Source organism: Phascolarctos cinereus, unplaced genomic scaffold (genome assembly GCF_003287225.1).
Source record: "Phascolarctos cinereus isolate Bilbo 61053 unplaced genomic scaffold, phaCin_HiC Scaffold_3;HRSCAF=262, whole genome shotgun sequence".
NCBI classification, from domain to species: domain Eukaryota; kingdom Metazoa; phylum Chordata; class Mammalia; order Diprotodontia; family Phascolarctidae; genus Phascolarctos; species Phascolarctos cinereus.
Window position 1 is genome coordinate 75,192,841 of NW_027555736.1, and position 23,487 is coordinate 75,216,327.

At 42.2% G+C, this 23,487-nt stretch overlaps 1 protein-coding gene across 1 annotated transcript in view; it reads left to right on the forward strand.

Annotated features, from left to right (window-relative positions):
* Window positions 1-23,487, forward strand: part of TLL2 (tolloid like 2) — a 163,757-nt gene that overhangs the window by 22,006 nt on the left and 118,264 nt on the right. Inside the window, 1 exon segment of the mRNA XM_020997114.2 lies at window positions 15,776-15,886. Coding sequence (XP_020852773.1) covers window positions 15,776-15,886 — 111 coding nt within the window.

The following is a 23,487-nucleotide window of genomic DNA, read 5'->3' on the forward strand; positions in this document are numbered from 1 at the left end:
GAGTTCAAATCTAACCTCAGATACTTATTAGCTGTGTGATCCTGGGCAAGTCACTTAACCCCTATTTGTCTCAGTTCCTCATCTGTAAAATGGGGACACACACTGGAGCAGGAAATGGGAAACTGCTGTAGTATCTTTGCCAAGAAAACTCCATGGACTTGGTGAATGGGGTCATATAGAGTAAGACACAACTGAACAGCAGCAATCTGTTTAAACATCAAAGTGGGGTCATGGGCCATGCTCATGCCTGGCGTGGTCTGCTGCAGCCACCCTAGTTGTCTCTGCACAGGACTGGCATGGGTAAGAATAATTCATTGTTTGCTTTGCTTTTCTGGGCCTCCACACAGTCAGACTCAGGCCCACTTTGGGGGAAGACTTTTTACCACCCCCGTTCTTCTGGTGATGCTGTCTGGCTGTGAATCACACCACCTCCACTGCAGCAGTTCTTAACCTCCCTTTGGTAGTCTAGTGAAATGTATGGTGGACGTCTCAGAATAATGTTTTTAAATGCATAAAATACGTAGGATTGCAAAGGAAGCCCATCATATTGTAATAAAGGTATACTTTTTTCCCATATTCAAGTTCACAGACCCCATGAAATCTACCCACAGACCCCTTAGTGGTGGGGGTGGTGGGGGTTCATGGACCTCAGGTTAAGCACCCCAAAGGGTTAAAATTGCAGAAGACCCAAAGGCCAATGGAGAGATGTGACATGGGTACCGTCACTAGACTGCAGTGTATATTACCAGTCATGACTTCATACCAGAATAGAAAATACTGTCGAGAATCTAGGAAATAACATCAGAAGTTATTCTTTCTGACATGTTTCATGTTCCAAACAAATCAGACTACTTGTATTCTCTCTATGTGATGTTCCGTCTCCTGTCCCTATGCCCAGCCTTTGCATAGGCCACCTGTCTTGTCTAGAATGTTCCTTCTCTTCATCTTGGCCTCTCTGGGTCTCTTCAGTTATCACCCCTTTAAGGGGCAGCTAGGTGGATGAGTGAACAGACTAAGACTCTTCTTCCTGACTTCAGATCCAGCTAGCTGTGTGACACCAGGCAAGTCAACCCCATTTGCTTCAGTTGCCACGTTGTAAAATGAGCTGGAGAAGGAAATGGCACACCACTCCGGGATCTTTGCCAAGAAAACCTCAGATGGGGTCAGGAAGAGGCAGACATGACTGAAGGGGACTAAACAACGATGAGCCGCCTCCTTTAAGATAACTTTCCTGATTTCCTCAGTTCTTAGTCTCCCCTTCCCCTCTGCCATTACTGTGTATTTCTGGTGCCTGTTTTGTATTTGCTTATCTTGTGTTTGTTATCCCCTTCCCCATTCTACTCCTACCCCCAGTAGAATGCTTTTAAGCTTCTTGAAGGCAGCCAGGATTTTCCTTTTTTGTTTTTGTATCCCTTAGTACCTTGCTCATAACAGGCTGTTAATAAGTGATGGTTGAATTGGATTGGACTGCATGGTCAGGAAAGTCATGTCACCAGCCTGAGTCTTAGTTTCTTCTGTAAAATGAATGAGGTGATTGGATTAGGTGGTCTCTATAGTCCCTTTCATATCGAAATCTATGGATTCATGACCTTTCACAAGACGATTGTAATAGCCTTCCAGCAGAGAAGTCTCATTGACTCCAGTCTCTTTTATTTCCAATCTGTCGTTTATACAGCTGAAAGACTAACTTTTCTAATGTGTAGGTATGGTCAAAACCCCCTTACTTGCCTATAGAATAAAGTTTATACGACTTTGCCTGGCATTTAAGACTCTTTGTGGTGTGATGTCATCCTCCCTTTCCAGTCTTCATTCTAGCCAAACTGGACTTCCCGTTTTCCAGTCTTGTCCAGTCCTCTTCCACCTTTTCTCATTTCTGCCAGTTATTCTCCATACCCGAAATATGCTTCTTTCTCAACCTTTTGAAAACCTTTTTCTTTCTATGAAGGCCCAGCTCAAGTGCCACCCCCTCCATGAATCACATTATTTGAAGGTTGGAAGAGAGCCCAGGGGCCTTCTAGCCCAAACCACTCCATAAAGAAATCCCTGTTATAACAATTAGGACAAGGTTGCCTGCCACTTGCACGAAGCATTGCCGAGGAGGGGGGACCAAGCATGCCTCCAGGCAGTCCATTGCGCTTTTATATGGTTCAGCTTATTAGGCAGTTTGCCCTGACATTAAGCCTGAATCAGCCCCTTTGCAACTTCTGTTCACTGTTCCTAAAATCTGCCTGTTGGGGCCGAACAGAAAAAGTCAAATCCCTCCTCTGTGTGACATCTCTTCAGATATTTGAAGGCCATTATCATGTGCCCCCTGAGTTTTTTCTTCTCCAGATTAAACACACAGAGCTCCTTCAACTAACCTCATGTGCCAATGCACTCAAGGCCTATTCTTCATCCTGACTGCAAACTCTTCTGGAAACTCTCTAGCTTGTCAATTTCCTTCTTAAACTGTGATGCCCCAGATTGAATCCAGTCCTCCAGACGAGTTCTGAACGAGGGAGATTATGATGGAATGATGGCTACATCTCTCAATGCAGCCCAAGATCACATCAGCCTTTCTGGCTACCACATCACACTATTGTCTCGTGATGAGCTAGCCAGCAGTCCCCTAACCACCTTCTCCCCTACATATTTTTCAGAACAACTGTTTTCTCTCCATGTCTCCCTGATCTTATACGTGTGAAGTTGGGGGGTTTTTTGTACCCAAGCACAAGACTTTCCATTGATTTCTGTTGAATTTCATCTCATTAGGTTCTAGATAATGTTAAGTGCTCTAATGCTCTACCTAACCTGTTAGGTTCTTTTTGTGTCCTGACCCTATTGGTAACCAATCTTCCCAGCTTTGAGTTATCTGCAGATGTGATGAATATGCCATCCCTGCCCTAAAGTCATCGCTAAAAATGTGAAGCAGCCCAGAATCAAGCATGGATCCCTGGGGTTTCCCACTGAAGACTTTCTGTCACCTATCTAATTATATTATCGCCTAATCTAGATCTCTCCATCTGCTCCATAAGAATAGTATGAGATACTTTATCAAAAGCTTTGCCGAAATCTAGATAGATTGTATCCACAGTATTCTCCTCATCTAATGATTTAGTAATCCTGTCAAAAGGGAAATGAAGTTAGGCTGCCATGACCCATTCTTGGGGAAGCCATGCTAGATTTTGTCATCACAGCTTCCTTGCCAATTATCTCTTTAATATCTTCTAGGTTTTTCCCATGAATGACAGTTAAGCTCATTGCCCCCGTAGTTTGTAAATTCTGTTCCCATCTCTCTCGCTCTATCTCTTTGTCTGTCTGTCTCTCTCTCTTAAAGTAGGTGTACTTGCCCATCCCTAGTCTTGTGCTACTCTCTGGTTCTCCTTGATCATTCAGATGTCATTGACAGCAGGTTTTCAATCACCTCCACCAGTTGTTTCAGTACTTGAGGTTGTAGCTAATCTGGACCAGGTGGTTAGAATTCATCAAAAGCCACTTAGGCTCTTTCTATCATCTTACTTATGTCGAGGATGTTCTAACATTTTCGATGCAAGGTCCTTCTCCTTGAAAGGGAAAATAGAAGCAAACTAAGGTGAAGCAGCTCTGTTGTCTTTCTGTAGTCAGTTATCATTGCTTTCTCTACCCCAAACAATAGTTTTAGCTCTTCGTTGCTCCTTATGATTCTTCTAGATCTAAAGTATATGGCTTTAAAAAGCATAGCATAGTGGATAGACAGCTTAAGTCTCAACTAAAATTTCATTTTCTATAGGTAGCCCTCCCCAAGCCGCCTTAATTCTAGTGACTTTCCTCTGTTAATTATCTCATATCTATCCTGTGTGTAGGGTGTTTGTATATATTTGTTTGCATGTTGTCTTCCTTGTTAGATTGTCATCTCCTTGAGGGCAGGGACTGTCTTTTGCCTCTTTTTGTATCCTCAACACTTAAATATTGATTGATTGATTGATTGAGTTCAAGTCCTGCCTCTGACACACACTAGCTATGTGACCCTGGGCAAGTCATCTCATCTCTCAATGCTCTCTGTCACTCTTCAAGACTCTTAGGTTGCAGAAAAGGTTCTAACCTGCGTTAGTTGAGGGGGATTCTCAAACAAGAGAATTGTATTGCATGAATGAAATCACTGGTACAGTGTTCATCTCCATCCCTTATAACTAAAAATATTTAAAAATCCTTTTCGTGGTTGTTAGTTTGTCTCACAAACCTTAGCATATCCCGGACTTCAGCATTCCTGATAAAATTTTTGTAGGAATGTGCCATACTCTGTTGCTTGGTCTTGTTTCCATCTTCTGTATATTTCTTTTTTAAACTCCAAGTTGGTTGGTGAGTTCTCTGTGCCTCCACAATCATTTCTTCAGATATACCCCATATGATCCCCCAGTTATGAGTAACCGAAGTACAGAGCCACAGCCAAGGTGAAGAGCTAGGGCTTTCCTCCAGGCTGCTGAATTTAGAAGGATGTAAAGTGTGCTGACAACAATTCCACAGCATGGAAACAACCAAGTTCAGCATCTTGTGGGCAAGACAAATTCATTAAAATAGGAAGCCGCTGGATAGTGGATTAGAGTGAGCTCCTTCAGGTTCCCCTCCACACACTTCCCCAGCGATGGACTTTCAGTGGTAGCCTTACACTAGTGTCCTGGGGTTTCTGTGTCCCTCCATGGGAAAAATGCTAATGAGGACATACTTTGTGCCCTCTCTCTCATATGATTTATGGCCCTTGCGGCACAAAGATTGACATTTGTGGAAATTTGTGGCTGTGCCCAAGACAGAACTTGCCCACTCTATGCCAGAATAGAAAGTCTCCTCTATAGCATTCCTGGTAAAGTGGATACAGAGGAGACAACCTACCTAGTCAAGTTGGGAATGAGTAGAATTCTTCCAGTGATTAGATAAAATGAAATGATGCTACACAGGGAGTTATGTTGGAATTGATTGAGGAGATTCAGTCATTCAAGTCACATGAGGCTTTGTAAACCAGTTCATATTCAGCATTTCACTGGCAGGTCAGAAGAGATTGACTCTAGCCAAATATCTAAGAAATAATAGCTTGGGGTGGGGGGAGACAAGGAGGAGAAGACTTTCTGTCTCCTCCCCCCATTAGCACCGCTTATTTCAGTATCCTTTGACTGATTAAGTGTATTCTCACATGATAAAGCTATCTGCTTATTAGGTAGTTCAATTCCAGTGGGTTGGTTGATTGGTTCAATTGACCCCTAAACCCTTGCCAAATTCTGGCTCTTATATCTACTTACACCCTGTGTTATTTAACCTTTATAGACTTTAGTTTTCTCATCTACAAAATAAGGGAGTTGGACTAGAGGGACCTGTAAATAGATAATCCTATGTTCCTTCACCACCGGAGGGAATTGCTGCTGCCTTTGACTTTGTTCTGTTACTACTTGACTGGCCAAGGAAATGAAGATCTTCAGAGAATTTGTTCTTCGGGAGAAGAAGTCTCTGGACCAGTCAAACTTAAATAGACATGGAAGCCCACTAAACCACACGTAGGAATACCTGCAGGCACATATTGTCTTTGAAAACCACATATTAACATTATCTGTGTTTTGTTATATTTTTATTTATTTTGTTAAATATCTTCCGATTATATTGAATCTAGTTTGGGCTGCACCTGGAAGTGTTGTAGGCTATTTGTGGTCCCTGTGGGCCAGAAGTTTGACATCTCTTCTCAAGACCATAATTGTTCCTTCCCTCCTTCAATGACACTCCTCTTCTAGGTCTTAGAAGTATAGATTTAGACAGTAGTCTAATAGTCATTAGAGGTCATCTAGTCCAATTCCATTTTACAGATGAGTAAACTGAGGTCCAGAGAAATGAGTGCTTTTGCTCAAGGATTGAAGCAAGATCCCTTGACTCCACGTCCATTGCTCTTTCCATTGTACTTTCCTGTTCTCTTTTACTCTGACCTCAGGTAACCAGAGGAACACCAGTTTCTGTTCTAATTTCCTTGGTCCCTATCACTATGGATGCTCACTTTATCTGGGTCTCTGTCACGCCCTGCATTCTAGCCTGGAGGATAGAGTTCTGGACTTGGGAGTCAGGAGACCCAGGATCAGATCTCATTTCAGATACTGGCTTTGTGACCATGGGCAAGTCCATTAAGTCACCAGAGCCTCAGTTTCCTTATCTGTCGAATGTAAAGGAAGGTAATACTTGTACTACCTACCTCAGAGGGTCAGGGTGATGAAAATACAGGGTGTCTCAAAAGTCTTTGTGCCACTAGAAGTCTTATTACTTTGAATGGCTTCAGACTGCTCTAAGATTTTTGGGACACCAAACATTTCGCAATGTTTGCAAACCCTGAAGAGCCATAGAAATGAGCTATGGCTCTCTGTAGAGCTTAGAAGGGTTGGCTCCCCAGGCCTGGGACATAAGGCCAAGCAGGTCTTAGTGAGTCAGGGAAACTGAGCCCCCAGTGTTTAGGATTCCTAGGAGAGTCTTACCTTTCACCCTTCCAGTTTCTTTATGTCTGTGGCTAATGCCCACCCCATTTAGTAACCACAAACCCACAAGAATGTTTTCCTGTTACCATAGTGACTTGTTTGAGCTTCTGTGTGGTTAGTCAGGATGAGCTGACGAGACCTGGCAGGCCTCAGGTCTGCCATTTAATATGTCCCGTCTGCCCACAAAGATAACATGCTTTCTCCTTTAATTGGGACGGTCTAGTTACTTGAGGCCTTGTTTTGTCTTCAGTATCTGCAGGAGGCCCTGCCTGCCCCAAGAGATCCTTTTCCCAATCGCCCTTCAATGACTACCTTTCTCTGTCCCTGTGGAGCTGAATTCACACAGAATCCCAGGACCTCACGGTTGGGTGGCTCCTCAGAGCTATTTGGTCCAGCTCCCACCAGTACAAGGAGCCCCTTTATAGCCTAGCTGACCAGGGGTCATCTGGCCTTGGCTCCCCCCACCCCAGAGATGAGAACCCTCCTGGCTCCCAAGGCTGGCCACCCCACTTTGGATAGCTCCAGTCATTAGGATGCTTTCCCTTATCTCAAGCCTAATTTTCTTCTTTGCAATTTCCACCTATTTTTGCCTTTTGGGGCCAAGGAGAACAAGTCTGATCTGTCTCCTTTGTGGCTGTCTCTGCCTATGTTGACTGGCAGCAACGACAGGGATAATAACCATAATTGGTTAGACATTTACATTGTGCTTGACAAACATTGATTCATTTGGTCCTTAGTGCATGCTGTGAGGGGGGCAATACATTATTTTGTTCCTTTTATGGAGGCTTCTTGGGGCCCTCTTATAGGCTTCATGGATTTGATTTTTCACGAGATTTCTTCGGCAGAATTGATCTAGTATGATTAAGTCAAGTCTCTGCCCTTAGCACCCTTAGTTTAACTCATAGGATGATAGATTTAGATAGATTTAGACCTGGAAGAGACTTTAGAGGCCAATCAAGTCCAGTACCTTTACTTTACATATGAAGAAACTCAGGCACACAAAAATTAAATGACTTGCTCAGATTCACACAACTAATTCATTTCTGAGGCAAAATTTGAACCTGGTATTTCTGACTCCAACTCCAGAATTCTACCCCCTATTATTGTTCAGTCATTTTAATTGTGTCTGACTCTTCATGACCCCAGTTGGAGCTTTCTTGGCAAAGATACTGCAATGGTTTCCCATGTCCTTCTCCAGCTCATTTTAAAGATGAGGAACTGAGGCAAACAAGGTTAAGTGACTTGCTCAGGGTCACACAGCTAGTGTCATATTTGAACTCATGAAGATGAGTCTTCCTGATTCCAAGCCCAGAGCTCTACCCACTGCACCACCTGGCTGCCCATCTGTCCACTACACTGTGCTAACTCTTCAATTTAATTCAATTCAGCAGTTATTTATTAATAATAAAACCTACTATACTGGGAGCATTTCACTAGGTACTAGGGCTTTATGGCTAACAGGAAATAATCTCTCCTTAAGGCATGGGAGGAAACACTTTGAATACATCTAACCCTTAGCCTGGTAAGAATTCATGGAGCTGGCAAATAGATTGTCTTGTTCAAGAAAAGACAAGGAGGTCAATATCAAGAATCACAGAGTATGTAAGGAGAGTAAGGGACAAGAAGATTGGAAAGGTAGGAGGGGGCCAGGGTATGAAAGGCTTTGAATGCCAGAGGATTTCATATTTGATTCCAGAGGTCATAAGGAGCCAGCCACTTGAGTTGATTGAATGGGGGTGGGGTGACATGGTTAGACCTTCAGAAAAAGATCAGTTTGACAGCTAAATGGAAGATGGGCTGGAATGGGGAGAAACATGAAGCAGCAAGACCAGCCAGCAGGCTATTGCAGTAGTGCAAGCATGAGATGATGATGGCCTGCAATGTCAGAGGGGAGAAGGAGGTGTTTAATATTAGAGATGTTTTGAAGGTAGAATTGATAGGACTTGGTAATACCTTGGATTAAGGGGGTGAGAGAGAGTGAAGAATCAAAGATAACACTTAGGATACAAGCCTGGATGACTGGGGAAGATGGTGGAACCGTCAACAGTAATAAGAAAGCTAAGGGGCAGCTAGGTGGCGCAGTGGATAGAGCACTGGTCCTGAAGTCAGGAGGACCTGAGTTCAAATCCTGCCTCAGACCAAACACTTGACATGTACTAGCTGTGTGACCTTGGGCAAGTCACTTAACCCCAATTGCCTCACTAAAAAAAAAAAAGAAAGAAAGAAAGAAGAAAGCTAGAAAGAGGGGAGAACCTTAGGGGAGAGATAATGAATGAGTTCAGTTTTGGACATGTTGAGTTTAATATGTTTATGGGACATCCGGTTAGAGATTTCTTGGAGGTGTAAGGCTGGTGTTAGGAGAAAGGTTAGGGCTGGATAAGTAGATCTGAGAATCATTAGCATAAGATGATAATGGAATCCAGTGGGAGTTGATGAAATCACTGAGGCTCCCTTTTCAGGACCAATACTAAGGGTATAGATACTGCTCATGTCCTCCAAGTCAGTTTAGAAATCTGTGGAATCAAGTAGGTAAAGGGGTTCCCTTCCTTGATGGGTGATGCTCAATAGTTTCACATTTATGTCTAAGGATGGGGTGGCTTGGTTGATTGACTCTATAGAGCCTCACCTTTACAGTCCCCCTCCCTCCCCCCCCCATGTAAATTTGCCATCCTCAGCAAATGAGCCAGGGTACACTTTGAACATACTGTCCATCCTGTTATCTCTCTTCCTGCTGATTTGGACTCATTTAGTAAGTGCCTAATTTATTAAGTGCCTAATATGTTCCAAGCACACTGTGCTACGTGCTGGTCATAAAAAGAAGGCAAAGGACAGTTTCTGCCTTCAGGTTGCTCATGATTTAATGGGGGAATTAACTAGCATTCCCATCACTTTGCCAGAGTTGAGATTTGTTGCATGGCTAGATCCAATATTGCCTTATCTGGCCTCATCTTTGCCAACTTCTCTGTTCTATTTAATACCATTGGTTTGTATCTTTCTTGAAATTCACTTAACCTCTTTAATACGATGGGGCTTGAAATCAAGATACCATTTGGGGGTTGCAGCTTGGCCCCTTATAGCTTTGTGATCTTAAAGCAAGTTGATGCCTCTCTGAGCTTCCATTTTGTCATCTGTCAAGTGAGGGGGACTCACCCTCACATCTACCATGTCATCAAATCCATTAGATTCTTCCTTAGCAGAGTCCTAAGACCCATCCCTCCTTATCTATCTATACCTACTGCCACTACCCTTGTCTAGGTCCTTGTCATAAGTATAGCTGCAATTCTATTCAGCTGGTCTTTCTACCTGTTACTTCTTCCTGTTTTCCCACCACCAGATACATTTTCTCTAAATCTGTTTTCATGATGTTGCATCCGTGCTCAAAAACATACATCGGCTCCCAGTTCGCCTGGCATATGAAATCTAAGCTCATCTACTTGGCATTCCAAAGAGCCATAATTCATCTCTAGCTAATTTTTTTTTTAACAGCTAAACAACCTGCTCCTTCTGGTTGGTGTCAAAAGTTCATCACAGTTGAACTCCAACTAGACTTTCTAGACTGATTTCCAATTACTCCCTCTCATGTACTCTTAATCCCAACCAAACTGGCTTACTTGTTCTTTGATGTGAAATTCTGTACCTTTTAACAAACTATTCCCTGTGCTTGGAATGCTCTCCTTACTTGTCTCCAACTCTTAGAGAATCCTTAGCTCCCTTTAAGGTTCAGCTCAGATTTCACCTCAGTCAATCAGTCAATAAAGATTGATTAAGGTCTGTATTGTGCTAGTTAGTCAATAAGCCTTTATTAAGCACTTACTATATACCAAGTACTGTGTTAGGTGCTCAGAATACAAAGACAAAGAATGAAACAGTCCCTGCCCCTAAGGAACTTAAATTCGGTTGGGGAGACAAATGCACATATCAAGATAGATGAAAAGACATACAAAACAGTAGAGGTGGAGTAAAGTATAATGAAAAGGTAAGGAAGGGCTATGAATGAAGGGCTTTGAAAGCAAACAAAGGATTTTATATTGGATCCTGGAGGTCAGAGAGAGAGCTGGGTTTTATTGATTTATTGATTTATTGATTGGTCAGACCTGTGTTTTAGGAAGCTCACTTTGACAGCTGAGTAAGGAAAAGATTCCACTGGGGAGAGATTTGAGGCAGGGAGACCCCCCAGTGTGAGTGGAGAGAAGGAGGGGGAGTCCCTAAGGTCCCTTCTAGCTGTAACACTCCATCATAATACCTTGCAGATGTGGGGGTGGTGGGAAGGGTTGGCTTTAAAGCCCTTTTCCAACGCCTTGCCTTAAAGCACCTCTCAGATTCCTTTAGGAGGTAGCACCCCAGCTCCCAGTATTCATCATTCTGAATGCTGAGTGTGAAGAACCAAGTGACTTTGACAACTGGCGATCCAGACATGATGAGTTAAGTTAGATAACCAGCTGGTTTACTTTCTCTCCCTGGGTGTGACCTCTTCAGCAGGAGTTTTATGCTGGGGTCTCTGTCTCCCCCTGGAGGAGGCTACTGGGCTACCTTCCCTGGGGGACCCTAAACCTGGGACTAGAGTGTATTAGAGAAGAACTGAGTGACCTCACTTCTCCTCCCACCCCTTTCACTCTGGCTGTTCTACCTGAGTCAATAGACTGGAAGTCAGTGATGACTGCCATCTTCCCTCCACTGGACTGAGACACCTTTTCAGGTGTCCTAGGTGCAAATATCCCAAGCGAGACCTGTGGTGTCTGCCACATGGGAGGTACCACACGAGGATCGTGGGACCAACAGAAGACAGGAACCCTATCCTATTCTTTAATCATCCTCTGTGGTGCCAAGCACGGTCTTATGCCTGTAGAAAAAGACCAGTGAATACTATATTTTGTTGATGGATTGGAAGGAAGCAACCAAGTAGAGAAGTGTCCTCTGAAGTCAGAAGACCTGGGATTTAATCCCTGCTCTGTCACTACCTGTGTATGCTGAAACTCAGTGCCTGGAACACAGTAGGTGCTTAATATGGTATGGTCTTATATATATGTTTATGGATGCATATGTGCATATGTATGTAGGTATATATGTAATGCATGTATATTTGTGTTTAATTGTAGCCTGGAGGGGAGGGAGGAAGAAAAAAAAAAGTGCACAGCAGAGAACAAAAGAAAACTTGGAAGCACAGAAAAGCTGGGTAGTTTTGAAAACAATGTGCAGTATTTATTATATAGATTTTTTTAAAAAATGGAAATGTATTGTTTTATATTAAAATTTCTATGTGCTTCTGTGTACATGGAAATATTTTTTACCATCCCCATCATTTTGTATTTAAGTTTAAAATGAACAAACATTTTTTTAAAAGTTTAGGGATTGATTGTTGATTGTGACCTCAAACAGTTACTTGACCTCATTAGGCTTCAGTTTCCCTATTTGTAGAATGAGGGGTTTGGCCTACATGACTTCTGGGGTCCTTTCTAGTACTCAGTCTAGAATCCTCTGATCCTAAGAGAATTTTGTGAGACCTAACCTGGATTTGCCCAGGGTGTTAAACTCCAACCTCATATTTTGAAGTGAAGCCACTTCTTAGCCCAGCAAGGCAGCCTGCCCAGCTGGCCCTGGGCCATTTTTCTGACATTTGACCCTTTCCCAGTGAATAATGCATGTGCTTCTGGGAGTGGCCTTGGGAAAGTCTTATACAGTATTCATAGCTAATTAATAGTCCTTGTTTAGTTATGGTGACAGTAGCTTCTAGAATGGAGAAGCTATCTGAAAGGCCTTCGGTGGATTATATATTGATGCTTGGTGTAAGAAGAGGACTGAGAAGCTCAGCTGGCTTCTAAGATTGGAATGGGGGCCTGGTGAGGGAGGCCAGGAGAATCAGCAGCATTGTCTTGGTTCGTCTGCTTGGGCACCTCATGGCTCGTTAGGATATGGTGAGGTTGGCATGTAGTTCCCACGGAGGTTACTAGCCTCTGGTCCCTTCCCATTACTGAATGACATTCTCCAGGGGGCAGATGTGGGAGAGAAATAGTAGATGACATTTATATAGCCCTTTACAGTTTGCAAAATACTTTCAAATTTCTCATCCCATTAGATCCTCACAGCAGCCATGTTAGGGCTCTTTCACAGGTGAGGAAACTGAGGCTGAAACATGTGGAATGACTTAGAGAAAGTTACAAAACAATAAAAAAAAATGATATCCATGAAAATCACCAGCATTTGCTTCTGGTTGATTTTTTTTTCTCTTTCCAAGGATGAATCCTCTTAGAATCAGGGGATCATAAACCAAAAACTGGTGCTTGCTCTTATATTTGTATCTCTTGTACCTAGTATAGGCCCTGGCTGTGTGCCTAATACATGTTTGTTGATTGACTAGCTGATTGCAACTTTCCTGTCTCTATATGGTTTATTCTTCTAAATTTCTCGCAATGAAGCATTCTGGGGTTCTGAATGGTGGAAATGTAGGATGATTCACTTTAGCTATGTGCAAGGCTATGATGTGTTCCAAGATCACTTTGAAGAGAAAACTTCTCTTTGATTTTTTGGGGAGGCTAGAAGTAGCAGGAATGTCTAACAAAAGACTTTGTGTTCAAGAGTAGTTCTGAAACTTCTGTCTTAGTGACTTGTCCAGGGGTAGTTATGTTAGAATTCAAGCCATCTAGTGGATGTCTATTTTAATTAATTGTCTTTGACAATAAACTCACTAATTTCTGCTTGCAGAAGGAGCACGAGTACTGCCAGCACCCTCTAAATTTTGGTGCCTTCGGATAAAGCTTCTGTTACCCTACCCTGGTTATGGCTTTGCCACAGGATGGCCTTAGCATCTGTGATCTCTAAGGGGACAATTCAAGGCTCCCTAAACTGGTTTTTATAATATATTTTCCTGGATAAGAAACATGTAAAGCTCAACAGGTTTTGTATTAGTTTTATGGTGTGGCTCTGTAAAGAGTTTGGGTTTGAAGTTAGAAAGCCTAGAGTCAAATCCCAGCTCTTCTGAGTACTCCTTGGAGTGACTAGCACAATCAAATTATCTCTTGAGGCCTCAGTTTCCCCATCCATAAAATAAAGGGGATCGGACTAGGTGGTTCCTTCCTCTCTCGTATCTGAGTTTCCTGAATCTAACTCTTGTGCCCTCAGTTCATTCCTTGACAAAATTGTGCAAACTGTCTATCTGTCAGCATCCCCCAGTAGAAGGCATACTCTCTGTGGCTAAAGATTTTTGTCTTTTTGTTTCCCCATCCCTAGCATTGAACACATGTTTGTTGAACTGAATTGAATTTGGGATCCTGGAGAGAAGGTACTGTGATAGCCAATATATTAACGCAAGGATTTGAAGGTTGAATGTTCATAATGATATTCTGTTCAAGTCACTTCAGCAAACATTAATTAAGCAACTATTGTGTGCAAGCAACGATGCAAGGGATGCTAAAATAAGTATAAAATGTTCCTACCCTCAAGGAGCTTCCATTCTACTGGGAAATACACCCTGTATGCAAAGAAGCTAATGCAGCTCAGGGCTCAGAGACAGCCCAAAGGAAGGGGGTAGGGATAGGGAGTTTCTATTACTGGTTTGTGGTGGTCCTTGGACCCTGCTTTCCTTTTCCTCCTACATCTCTGACTCCTTCTTCTTAGAATTCCTTATTGTATCATCCACATCCCGCCTGCTCCATGGGCGTATTTTCTTCAGCTCTGTCCTGGACCCTTTTTCTCCTCTCCCTATTCTCTCTCTCAGTGGTTTCATCAGCCCCCATTGCAGATGACTTTTCAGATCTATATATCCCATCCTTATGTCTTCTGAGCTTCAGTCCCACATCACCAGTTTACTGCTGGACATCTTCACTTCTCTGTCCCACAGGCAGATTAAAATGAGTATGACCAAAACAGAATTCATTTTGTTTTATTTTTTCTAAACTCACCTTACTTGCTAACTTCCTTTCTTCTATTGAGGACACCACCATCTTTCAGTCAGCCGGGTTCACAACCTGAAAGTCATCCTTACTTCCCCCATCCCAGCCAATCATTTGCCAAGACTTTTGATTTTAACTCCACAATATCTCTTGGCTTTGTTTGGCCTTCTCCTGCCTCTCCCTCATCCTTAGTTCAGGCTCTCATCTCCTCTTGCCTACATGACTTCAATGGTCCCTGAATCGAACTCTGTCCACTTTCCAGTTTATCATCTATACTAAAGATGTTGAGCTCCCTGACTACTCTCTGGGCAGCCAGAACCAGATTTAAAAAAATTGGGAAATGATTAATAAAATAAATAAAAGTAGAATACAACATAGGTGTTCATTTGTGGTCTTCTAAGTTAGTAAGGGCCAGAGTTCCATTTCTATTTGAGTTGAATGCCTCTGCTCTTTATAAACACAGCTGTCAAACTCATATTCCTAAAACACTGATCCCCTTTTTAAAAACAAAAACAAAAATATCAGTGGTGCCCTATTGACTCTAGGAGAGGGGTTCTGAACCTTTTTTTTTTTGTCATGGTCCTCTTTGGTGGTCTGGTTAAGCATGTTGGGATGTCTTTTCAAAATAATGTTTTTGAATGCTTAAAACGATATGTGTAGGATTACAAAGAAAACCAATCATATTGAAATTGAAATAAAGTTCTCTATCTGCATGTCTAGAGTGTGCTCTTTAATGGCCTAGGGGTTACAGCTGTACATCAGTCAATAAACATTTATTAAGCACCAAGGCTGTGTTAGGTACTGTGCTAAGCACTAGGGATAAAAAAAAAAGGCAAAAACCAATCCCTGCCCACCTTCCCCCAGGAGTTCACATTCTAATGAGGAAGACAGTATAGGAACATATTTGTGTGTGTGTGTGTGTGTGTGTGTGTGTGTGTGTGTGTGTGTACACATATACACACACACACATACACACACACACATATACAGAGTCAATGGAACATAGTCTTAAGTGAAAAGTCATAAAGGATTGGAGGAGGTTAGAGAACTGGAAAAGGTCTCCTTTAGAAGGTGAGATTTGAATTAGATCTTGAAGGAATGCTGAGAAATGGAGAGGCAAAAGGGAGGAGGTAGATCATTCCAAGCAAAAAGGCACGAAGGTGGGAGGTGGAGGATCGTGTATGGGCAAGTAGTCCAGGTTAGCCGCAGCTGGATGGTTGAGTATGTGGATGGGAATGAAGTAAGAGGACTGGAAAGGTAGGAAAGGGCCAGGTGAGTCTAGGTCTTTCTGACTTCCAGCTTCCCATCCATGATGGGAGAGTGCCTTTAATGACCCTGTTATTAGGAGGATTAGACTTTCTTTCCTGGTTTGTTTTGGTGTTTTGTCAGAGGAGGGGGTAAAGCTAATTGGTTTATAATTTTTCCTCCTAGCTGTCTTTTGGGGAGATATTGCGCTAGATGAAGAAGACCTGAAGCTATTTCATGTTGATAAAACCGTCAATTCATCTAAACCTTTGATAGAGAGAACCAGACACAACACAGGTAAGACCCAAAAGCATCTTGCTACGATAGTCTCAGTTTTACCAGACCAAGTTAGAGGGAACAGAAGCCTCAGTGGCTAGAGATGAGCCTGGGAATTTGTTGGTTTTAGTTGGGTTTGCTGCCCATCCAAGTGCAGAAATGTGATCTCTCAACAATTGAACAATCATTTATTAAGCATCTGCCATATGAGACCTCATCTCTATAAAGGTTGCTTTCCAGGATGATGACTCTTGGCGCTGGGCTGGTAGCATTGTCGTTCCCAAGGCTCTTGGGTTCAGAGTCCTGAGATGACTTTATCAATGTCTGAAGGAGATGGTGGTCAAGGAGGTAGTAGTTTGATTAGCTTGGAACGTGTAAATTGGCTGAAACTGTAGTTGGGCCAAATTACATTTTGGGATCAGGTACAGAGCATAAGTCCATGATAAGGCACAATTATGCTAGAGTGGGGTAGCTTATGTCCTAGCTTTTATGGAAGACCATAAGTCAAAGTGCAGGGAAGGAGTTTGCTTAGAGGCTACAACATGGAAGTCCCTTCTATCCTGGAGAAGACACACTTGTATATATGAGCAAAGCCTCATTTGCTAGTTGCTATGATTATTTATATATCTTTGTGAAAGGCATTTCAGAGTATAGTCATCAGGCAATAACACTTGTCAAGTAATGCCAGTATATTGCTTTTACTACATGAGTAGAGTGATAACTGTACAATTATCTGAGTGTGTGATTCTGTGAATTAGATAACACCATTAAATACACAAGCCTGGACGAGGGGACAGGATTAGGGCAGATCACCAATGAACCTGAAATTCCAAGTCAACAGCAAGACTCTGTTAATTAAGAAGCTTTAATTATCTTAGAGCATACATTGCTATACCCACAGATAACCACGTACAGATACAGGCAGTCATACACACATATGTGTCTATTCTTTCATTTCCTCATTCATATATTGGGCACAGTGCTTATGAATCCAGAAGAGAAGGTTTCTGTGGGCAGGTGAGGGAACAAAACATTGTAACCTCATGAACAAATCTTCAGAGAGGTCAATAATGTTCACTGTGATTGTAGTACAATCTTTGAAAGAACCAATTTTGTTGGATTCTTTTCCACAAAAAGTCCCAAAAGATTTTTCTGAAGGGTTTTTCTGAGCTAAGCCTATGGTTTTTCTCATTGATATTTGCTAAGTCTTGGAGAAGCAGTTCTTTTTATTGGAAAGTTTGGTTTTCCCTTCCTTTGGTGGTCTTTTTTTTTTATCATTTTAGATATTCATCTGTTTGCATTCTCGGGATGAGCTAGGATCTTTGCTGGGTCCAGTTCCTACCCTGGTATGATATTTTGTGAAAAATTCAGATTCTTTCTCTTCCTTGGCAACTTAGTCACTTGGGGACTTCCACAGATAACTTTTACGCAGACTCGCAGACATAAACTGCACGTTGTATAGCCCCCATGTTTCCACTTTCTTCAATAGAATTAATCCAGATTTTTAACTTGCCACTTGCTTGTTCTATTAATATGATAAGCTCTTTCAAACCTACCACGATTCATTGTGGAGCTGTTAATGAGGCATTGATTTTACCATTGCGATGATTAATGCGTCAGCTCTTAAAACCTATATTTTGCAACAACTGTGCCATGTCAGCAGGAACTAGCCCTTGAGAGCACAATGGGGAAATGCAATTTCAAAGGCGCTGGGTCACAAAGATAGAAAACCTGTCTTTCAAGAAATGAAACCAGAAGGTCAGGAAGCTCAGCAGGTGAGGTGTTGGGGAATCAAGGTCAAAATGTGACCAGTAGCAGCAAGACTCACTTAAAGCTAATCATTCAATAAACCAATCATTTAGTCATTATTAAGTACCACTAGGCCTCTTAGTGACTGAAGCAGCCCTGGAAGATTATAAATTTCAGGGCAGGAGCTTATCTGCCTTGATAGAAGGAATTTCCTTACCTGGTGTTCACTGTACAAATAAAATCACAGGTTTGGTTAAAAAAAAAAAGTGCCCAGCACTGTGTTAGGTATTGGCAATACAAAAAAAAAAAGTGAAACAGTCCCTTTTCTGAAGAAGCTTCTATTCTAAACCAGAGAGCTTCTTAGGTTGGTTGAACTCTTTATATGTTTTCTGCCTAGGGTCAGATTTGGTTATAGGGTAATGACAAGTGAATGCTCCTCCTCAAGGAGTCATTAAGTAGAATCAGAAGAGCCAAGCTCTTCTTTCACAAATACTCCAGCAAGGATGATAAAAAGATAGGGTCTCTATACTGAGAAATGACAAAAGCAAATCTAAGGAAAACTATAGAAAGTGCATTTTGTCAATCCAGGTCCATGTAAAGACACAGTCAGAAGCCTGCAAGGCACTAGAGAAAGAGTCTTCACAGAATAGCCTGCCCTGGGTGTCGTGGAAGCCATCTAGGTGGGTGAGCCAGTGGTAAGCCCAGGAGGCCTTGAGCCTGAAACTGTGTACTGGAGGCAAGTCAAGGGCACCTGATACCTATACCTGTGCTGCTCTGACTCCAAACCAGGGCTTAAGGCCTGCAGGGCGATGATCAGGGGGTACCCTGGATCAGTCTGGCCCAATATGAACTGCTCTGGATAGACAGATTGCCCCCATTGCAACATGCTGGCCACCCACCACTGAGGTCCTTAGAAAATATAGTGCTCAATCCCCAGACCCTAGATAGTACAGATTCCTTTCAAAAGTGGACCCCCGTTAGAGTTGTTGACCTCTGAGTTCCCTTGCAACTTGAACGTTTAGTGATTCTTGTCCTTATAGTCCTTGGCATATTCTACCCTTTGAAACCTTGGGTAGCTAAAGCCTTGTGTGCCAGCTGCTTTACTTAAACGGCAAGTTTTAAGCAGTTTTTAAGTTTCTCATCCCAATGTTCTTTTCAGTGTTTCTCTGTTTGTATATTTGAACACGTTTTGGTTTTGATCCATTCTTTTTCCTGGCTCTGCTGTTTCTATGGCTAAACCTCCAGGGCTCTGGTTCCCTATCAATAAATAGAAATCTCTGCAATGAGACACATCCTGCTTTCTATAAATACTATGGTCCTTCAGGATCTCAACCTTGCAAGCTACCTGATAAACCCCATTGTAATTTGAGTATATTTTAGGAAAGTGGATAAGGATGGTCTCTTAAGTCCTGACCCTCAACTCTCAGCCCCAGGAAGTTTCCTCTGAAAATTATAAGGTTCCCTTTTACAATGCAGTTCAGAACCAGTAGGAAGGAGGAGAGAGCTGAGAGCAGATGCCAAGGCTTGGAGCCAGATGGCAGAATAGATCTGAGAATAAGCTTCCGTGGATTGAACACAGATGGTAGGAGAGGTGATTTATGCCAGAAGAACTTAAGAGCTGCCACTTGAGGGCATTTAGAATTCAGATTAAGTGATACAGAGGTGCTAATAAAAGATTTAACTCTACCTTGTAGTTGAGTATAAAATGAAATAGAAGAGTGGACAGAAGCAGTGGAAATGTTTGGGACAGCCCGCAGGAAGAAGAAGGATACCAAGTTTTGGATGGACTATTGACCATTTGGACCTCGGGTCTTGAACTATCATTTTAGGAGGAAAATTGATTGGTAAATCTGGAGCAGATCCAGGAGAGACCATCCATGGTGGTGAGGGAACTCTTAAGCCATATCATACAAGAATTAGTTGAAGGAACTGAGATTGTTTAGCCTGCAGAGAAGAAGGTTTCCGCAAGGGTGGGGGATAGGGGTAGGAAGAGATAGAATTACTGTTAGTCAGTCAGTCAGCAAGCATTCAATCAGCAATCAGATGATTACTCTGTGCCAGGCAGTGTGCTGGGAAATAGAGAAAGGCAAAACCATACATGGGGAAGGTAGTATGCAAACAATGATGTACATACAAGATATGTAACGTAAATGAGAAGTAAATCTCAGAGAGCAGACACTGGGGGGCTAGAAAAAGCTTCTTGCAGAAGATGAGTGTTGGAGGAAGTTAGGAGTTGAGAAAGGAGAGTAGTCTAGGCATGAGGGACAGACCAGTGACAAAAGTGCGGAATGAAGAGATGGAGAGGAAAATCCAGAAGGTCAGGGGATTGTAGAATACTTAAACAGAGTTACAGTCTAAGACGACTCAAAAGGTGAGAGGAAGGGTCTTCAAAAACAAAAGGTTTTTATTGATGATCCTGGAGACATAGGGAGCCATTGAAGTTCATTGAATAGTTGGAAGAACCCTCAGAGGCATTCTAATCCAACCTAGGATCCCTTCTAACACATCATAATGTGCCTATTAATACTCCTTCAAGTTCCAACTTTCTTCTTCTCATCAATTTTTGTGACCTACTTTTCCATTTCATTTTAGCTAAACACAGAGATGGTCATATCATCAACACTGCCATTGTCTAAATGTGTTCCATGTCTTTGTTAATGGACTCTGAAATCCTTTATGTGATCATAGTCATTGATCATTCCACCTTTCTCTCTGCTTTAAGACCTTGTATCCCATTCTGCATCCTTACCATGATGACTGCATTCAGATATTTAAAAGAACATGAGGCAGGGTACACAAATGCTTATGTACTTCAGTATTGGAAAGCTCAGCCTCGTTTTCTCTGAAGAAGAGGGGCAGACCAGCAGATTGGGCTCCCTTATTCCTTAGGGAGGGGAAGTGCTAAGCTTTCTTCAATCATGGGCTCTCCAACGATTAAAAATGTAAGATTTGGTGCATTTGGTCCCAAAGGGCACAAGTAGGCCCAATAGTAGAAGTTAAAAGGAAAGCATATTTCTGTTCAATAGAAAGAACTTGCTCAGGGTTAGAGCTGCGCCCAAATAAACATGGGCTGCTCTAGGTAGGGCAGTGAACATTCCATCACTAGGACTTGAGATCCTAACACAAGGATGAAATTGGACTCCACAGTTTGGTAGAATAGGACCTGGGGCTAGAATATGGCTCCAGAAGGGTAGGCCATAGTGAAAAAGATCAGGATGGGTTAAAAAGGAGGGATGAGGATGGGATGGAGTAGCATTTTACATTAAGAAGATAAACATGTGTGAGGAAATCTATCAATCAATCAACACACATTTATTAAATGCCTACAATACTAGGTACTAGGGATAAAAGTAGCAAGAATGAAACAATCTCTACTCACAAGGAGCTAACATTTGAATGGGGAAACAGCAGAAACGTGTAAGTGGAGAGGATGGCACTGGAAGGGTGAGGAACCTGTTAGGATTCTGAGTTTATAAGCTCATATGGGTGGGATTATGATGAGACCCTTAATAAAAAGAGAGAAATTGGAGGAGGTAGAAAATTCATAGTAATGCAATGGGAATGTCTCGGGAGGCTTCCCTTTCAGAGTAGGGGCATCTCATTGCCTGTGTTGTATGTTAGATCAACCTAAGGTAATCTGTCAGTGTATTTTAACTTTTCACTCTTCTCTTACTTTCTTATACCTTGGGGCTGCTCTGAGGTTGTTTGTAGGTCCATAGCATGGTAGATCCAGGATGCCTACTCCTTACTGGGTTTGCCTGAGAGGATCAAAATGGCTTTGAGTGAACAATAAAAGCATTTATTAAACCATATATTATGTTCCAGGCACAATGAGAGACACTAGGGATTCAACCACAAGAGAGATAACACCTATGGAGGAACAGTGGCCAGGGAAAGGAGTTTTTGTCTGGAGAGATACATGCAAGGTGAATGGAGACATTGAGTAGTCAATCATTGTATCCTTTCCTGAAGCAAAGGTAGAAATGATTTGATTTCTGCTCCCAGATCAAGAGATAGAAAGTTGGAGGAGGTTGGGAGCCAGGAGAGGTGGTACAGGAGGTGTGGTACGTGGTCTGAATGGAATGTGAAGCATGATAAGGAGTTGGCTGAATACAGCTGTATAGTTGAGTTTGTACTCATGCATTCCCCGTCAGAATGGCTCCAACCCTTGTATGGGGTTCCAGAGTTGAGTAGATAAACTCTCTTAGGGAAGGGGCATTTATTTATGTATGATTTCCCAAGGATGGCAGATCATTCTTGCTCCTTATCCTTTCAGCTCTACTTGGGCATAGCCCCCAAACAGGTTCAAATCCTGACTTTTTGACCTCTTGAAGTTCAATGATGGGTCATTTTTGCCATTGGCAGAAACAAGCATAACGAACATTGCAAAGCTGTTCTTGTGTCCTCTCGGGGATAACCAAAATGACATGGCACTCTCTATGCGTTGCCTCTGTCAGTAAAAAAAATGGGTTAGAAGCCACCACTGAGGTTTCACTGTCTGCCTTATCTTCCACTTACCTCTTTTTCTCCTCCTTTGGGATGGGGGTAGAGAGAATGTGTCCAAATGGATTATATCCAGCTGGGGTAAGTAGCTTCGATTGTTTCTCAGGAATGTAAGCAGCTGCCAGAAATGAACTTAAGTTACAGGCACAAAGAATCCCTATAGAAAAGAGAGAGAGGGAGAGAGGAAGGAAGGGAAGAAGGAATGAAAGATACAGAGAGGAATAGTGTTGGGAGGATATTGGAGAACTTGGGTAAAATTTGGGTAAATTTTACAGCAAACGAATGATTTTGCACCAATAATCATACATTTGCATAAGAGAGAACTCTTCTGGATCCCAAGCCAAGTATGAAGGTGAATCTTAGGAACAAAGGCAAGAAGAAGGTCTCAGATGTTCATACCTGTAACATCCATTCATTCAGGTGTCAATTACTGAGCATCTACTATGCGTGAAACCTTGTATTAGACATTGTGTGTGGGGGGTGGGGAGAGCATGATGAATTAGTTCAAATTTAGTGAACGTTTATTAAGTGTCCATTACATGTAAGGTGCTATTTTTAGTTTTTTCCCTAAAACCAAGTAGAACTCGCATAACAAAAGCATATCACTGTGGCTAAATGGATACTTATTACCACTTTGGGGGGAAAATGATATCTTGCTGAGTAGGATTAATGCACCCAATCAAGGAAAAGCACAGTCAATCAGCATTGCCTGACTTAGCTTCTAACTTTTTTTTTTAAATGAGGGAGAATATTTCTATTCATTTTGCTGGATGTCAATCCTTGCATTGCACAAGATTAGACTTCCTTTAAATGGTACATGATACTCTGGTGATAAACACAATCAGTTCAGGATCCTGACTGAGACACTTCCTCACGTACTGTGTTAGTATGATCATTATATGAGCAATGCCCTGACCTCTAGACATGATGCATTACTGGCCTGGTTAGTTAAGGCCGTCGCAGTGCCTTAGTGAAATTTGTGTCCATCACTTAACTTCTGGCTTAGAAGAGGCACTTTGGCTAGACTTGGGGACTTTAAGGTGAAAGATTATGACAACCACAATTAAAGGTTACTTTTGAAAATTGGCACATCACTTTTGACATAACGCAGTCAGAGCTGACCAAAAAAAAAGAAAAAGAAAGAAAAATAAAAACTAGCATTCCTACATCAGATCAAGAAGGCTTTAATATATATTGTGATACATTTATTGTCGGGGCTTTGGGAGGGTGGAATCCTGGCAGTGAGCCCGTACTGTCACAGTTGAAATTGGAGATGAGATAATGTTAACTGATACCCAAACTAGTGGCCCCAAATGGAACAGTGACATTTATGTGGAATGCATCACTGGAAGCAGTTTGATTAATGAAAT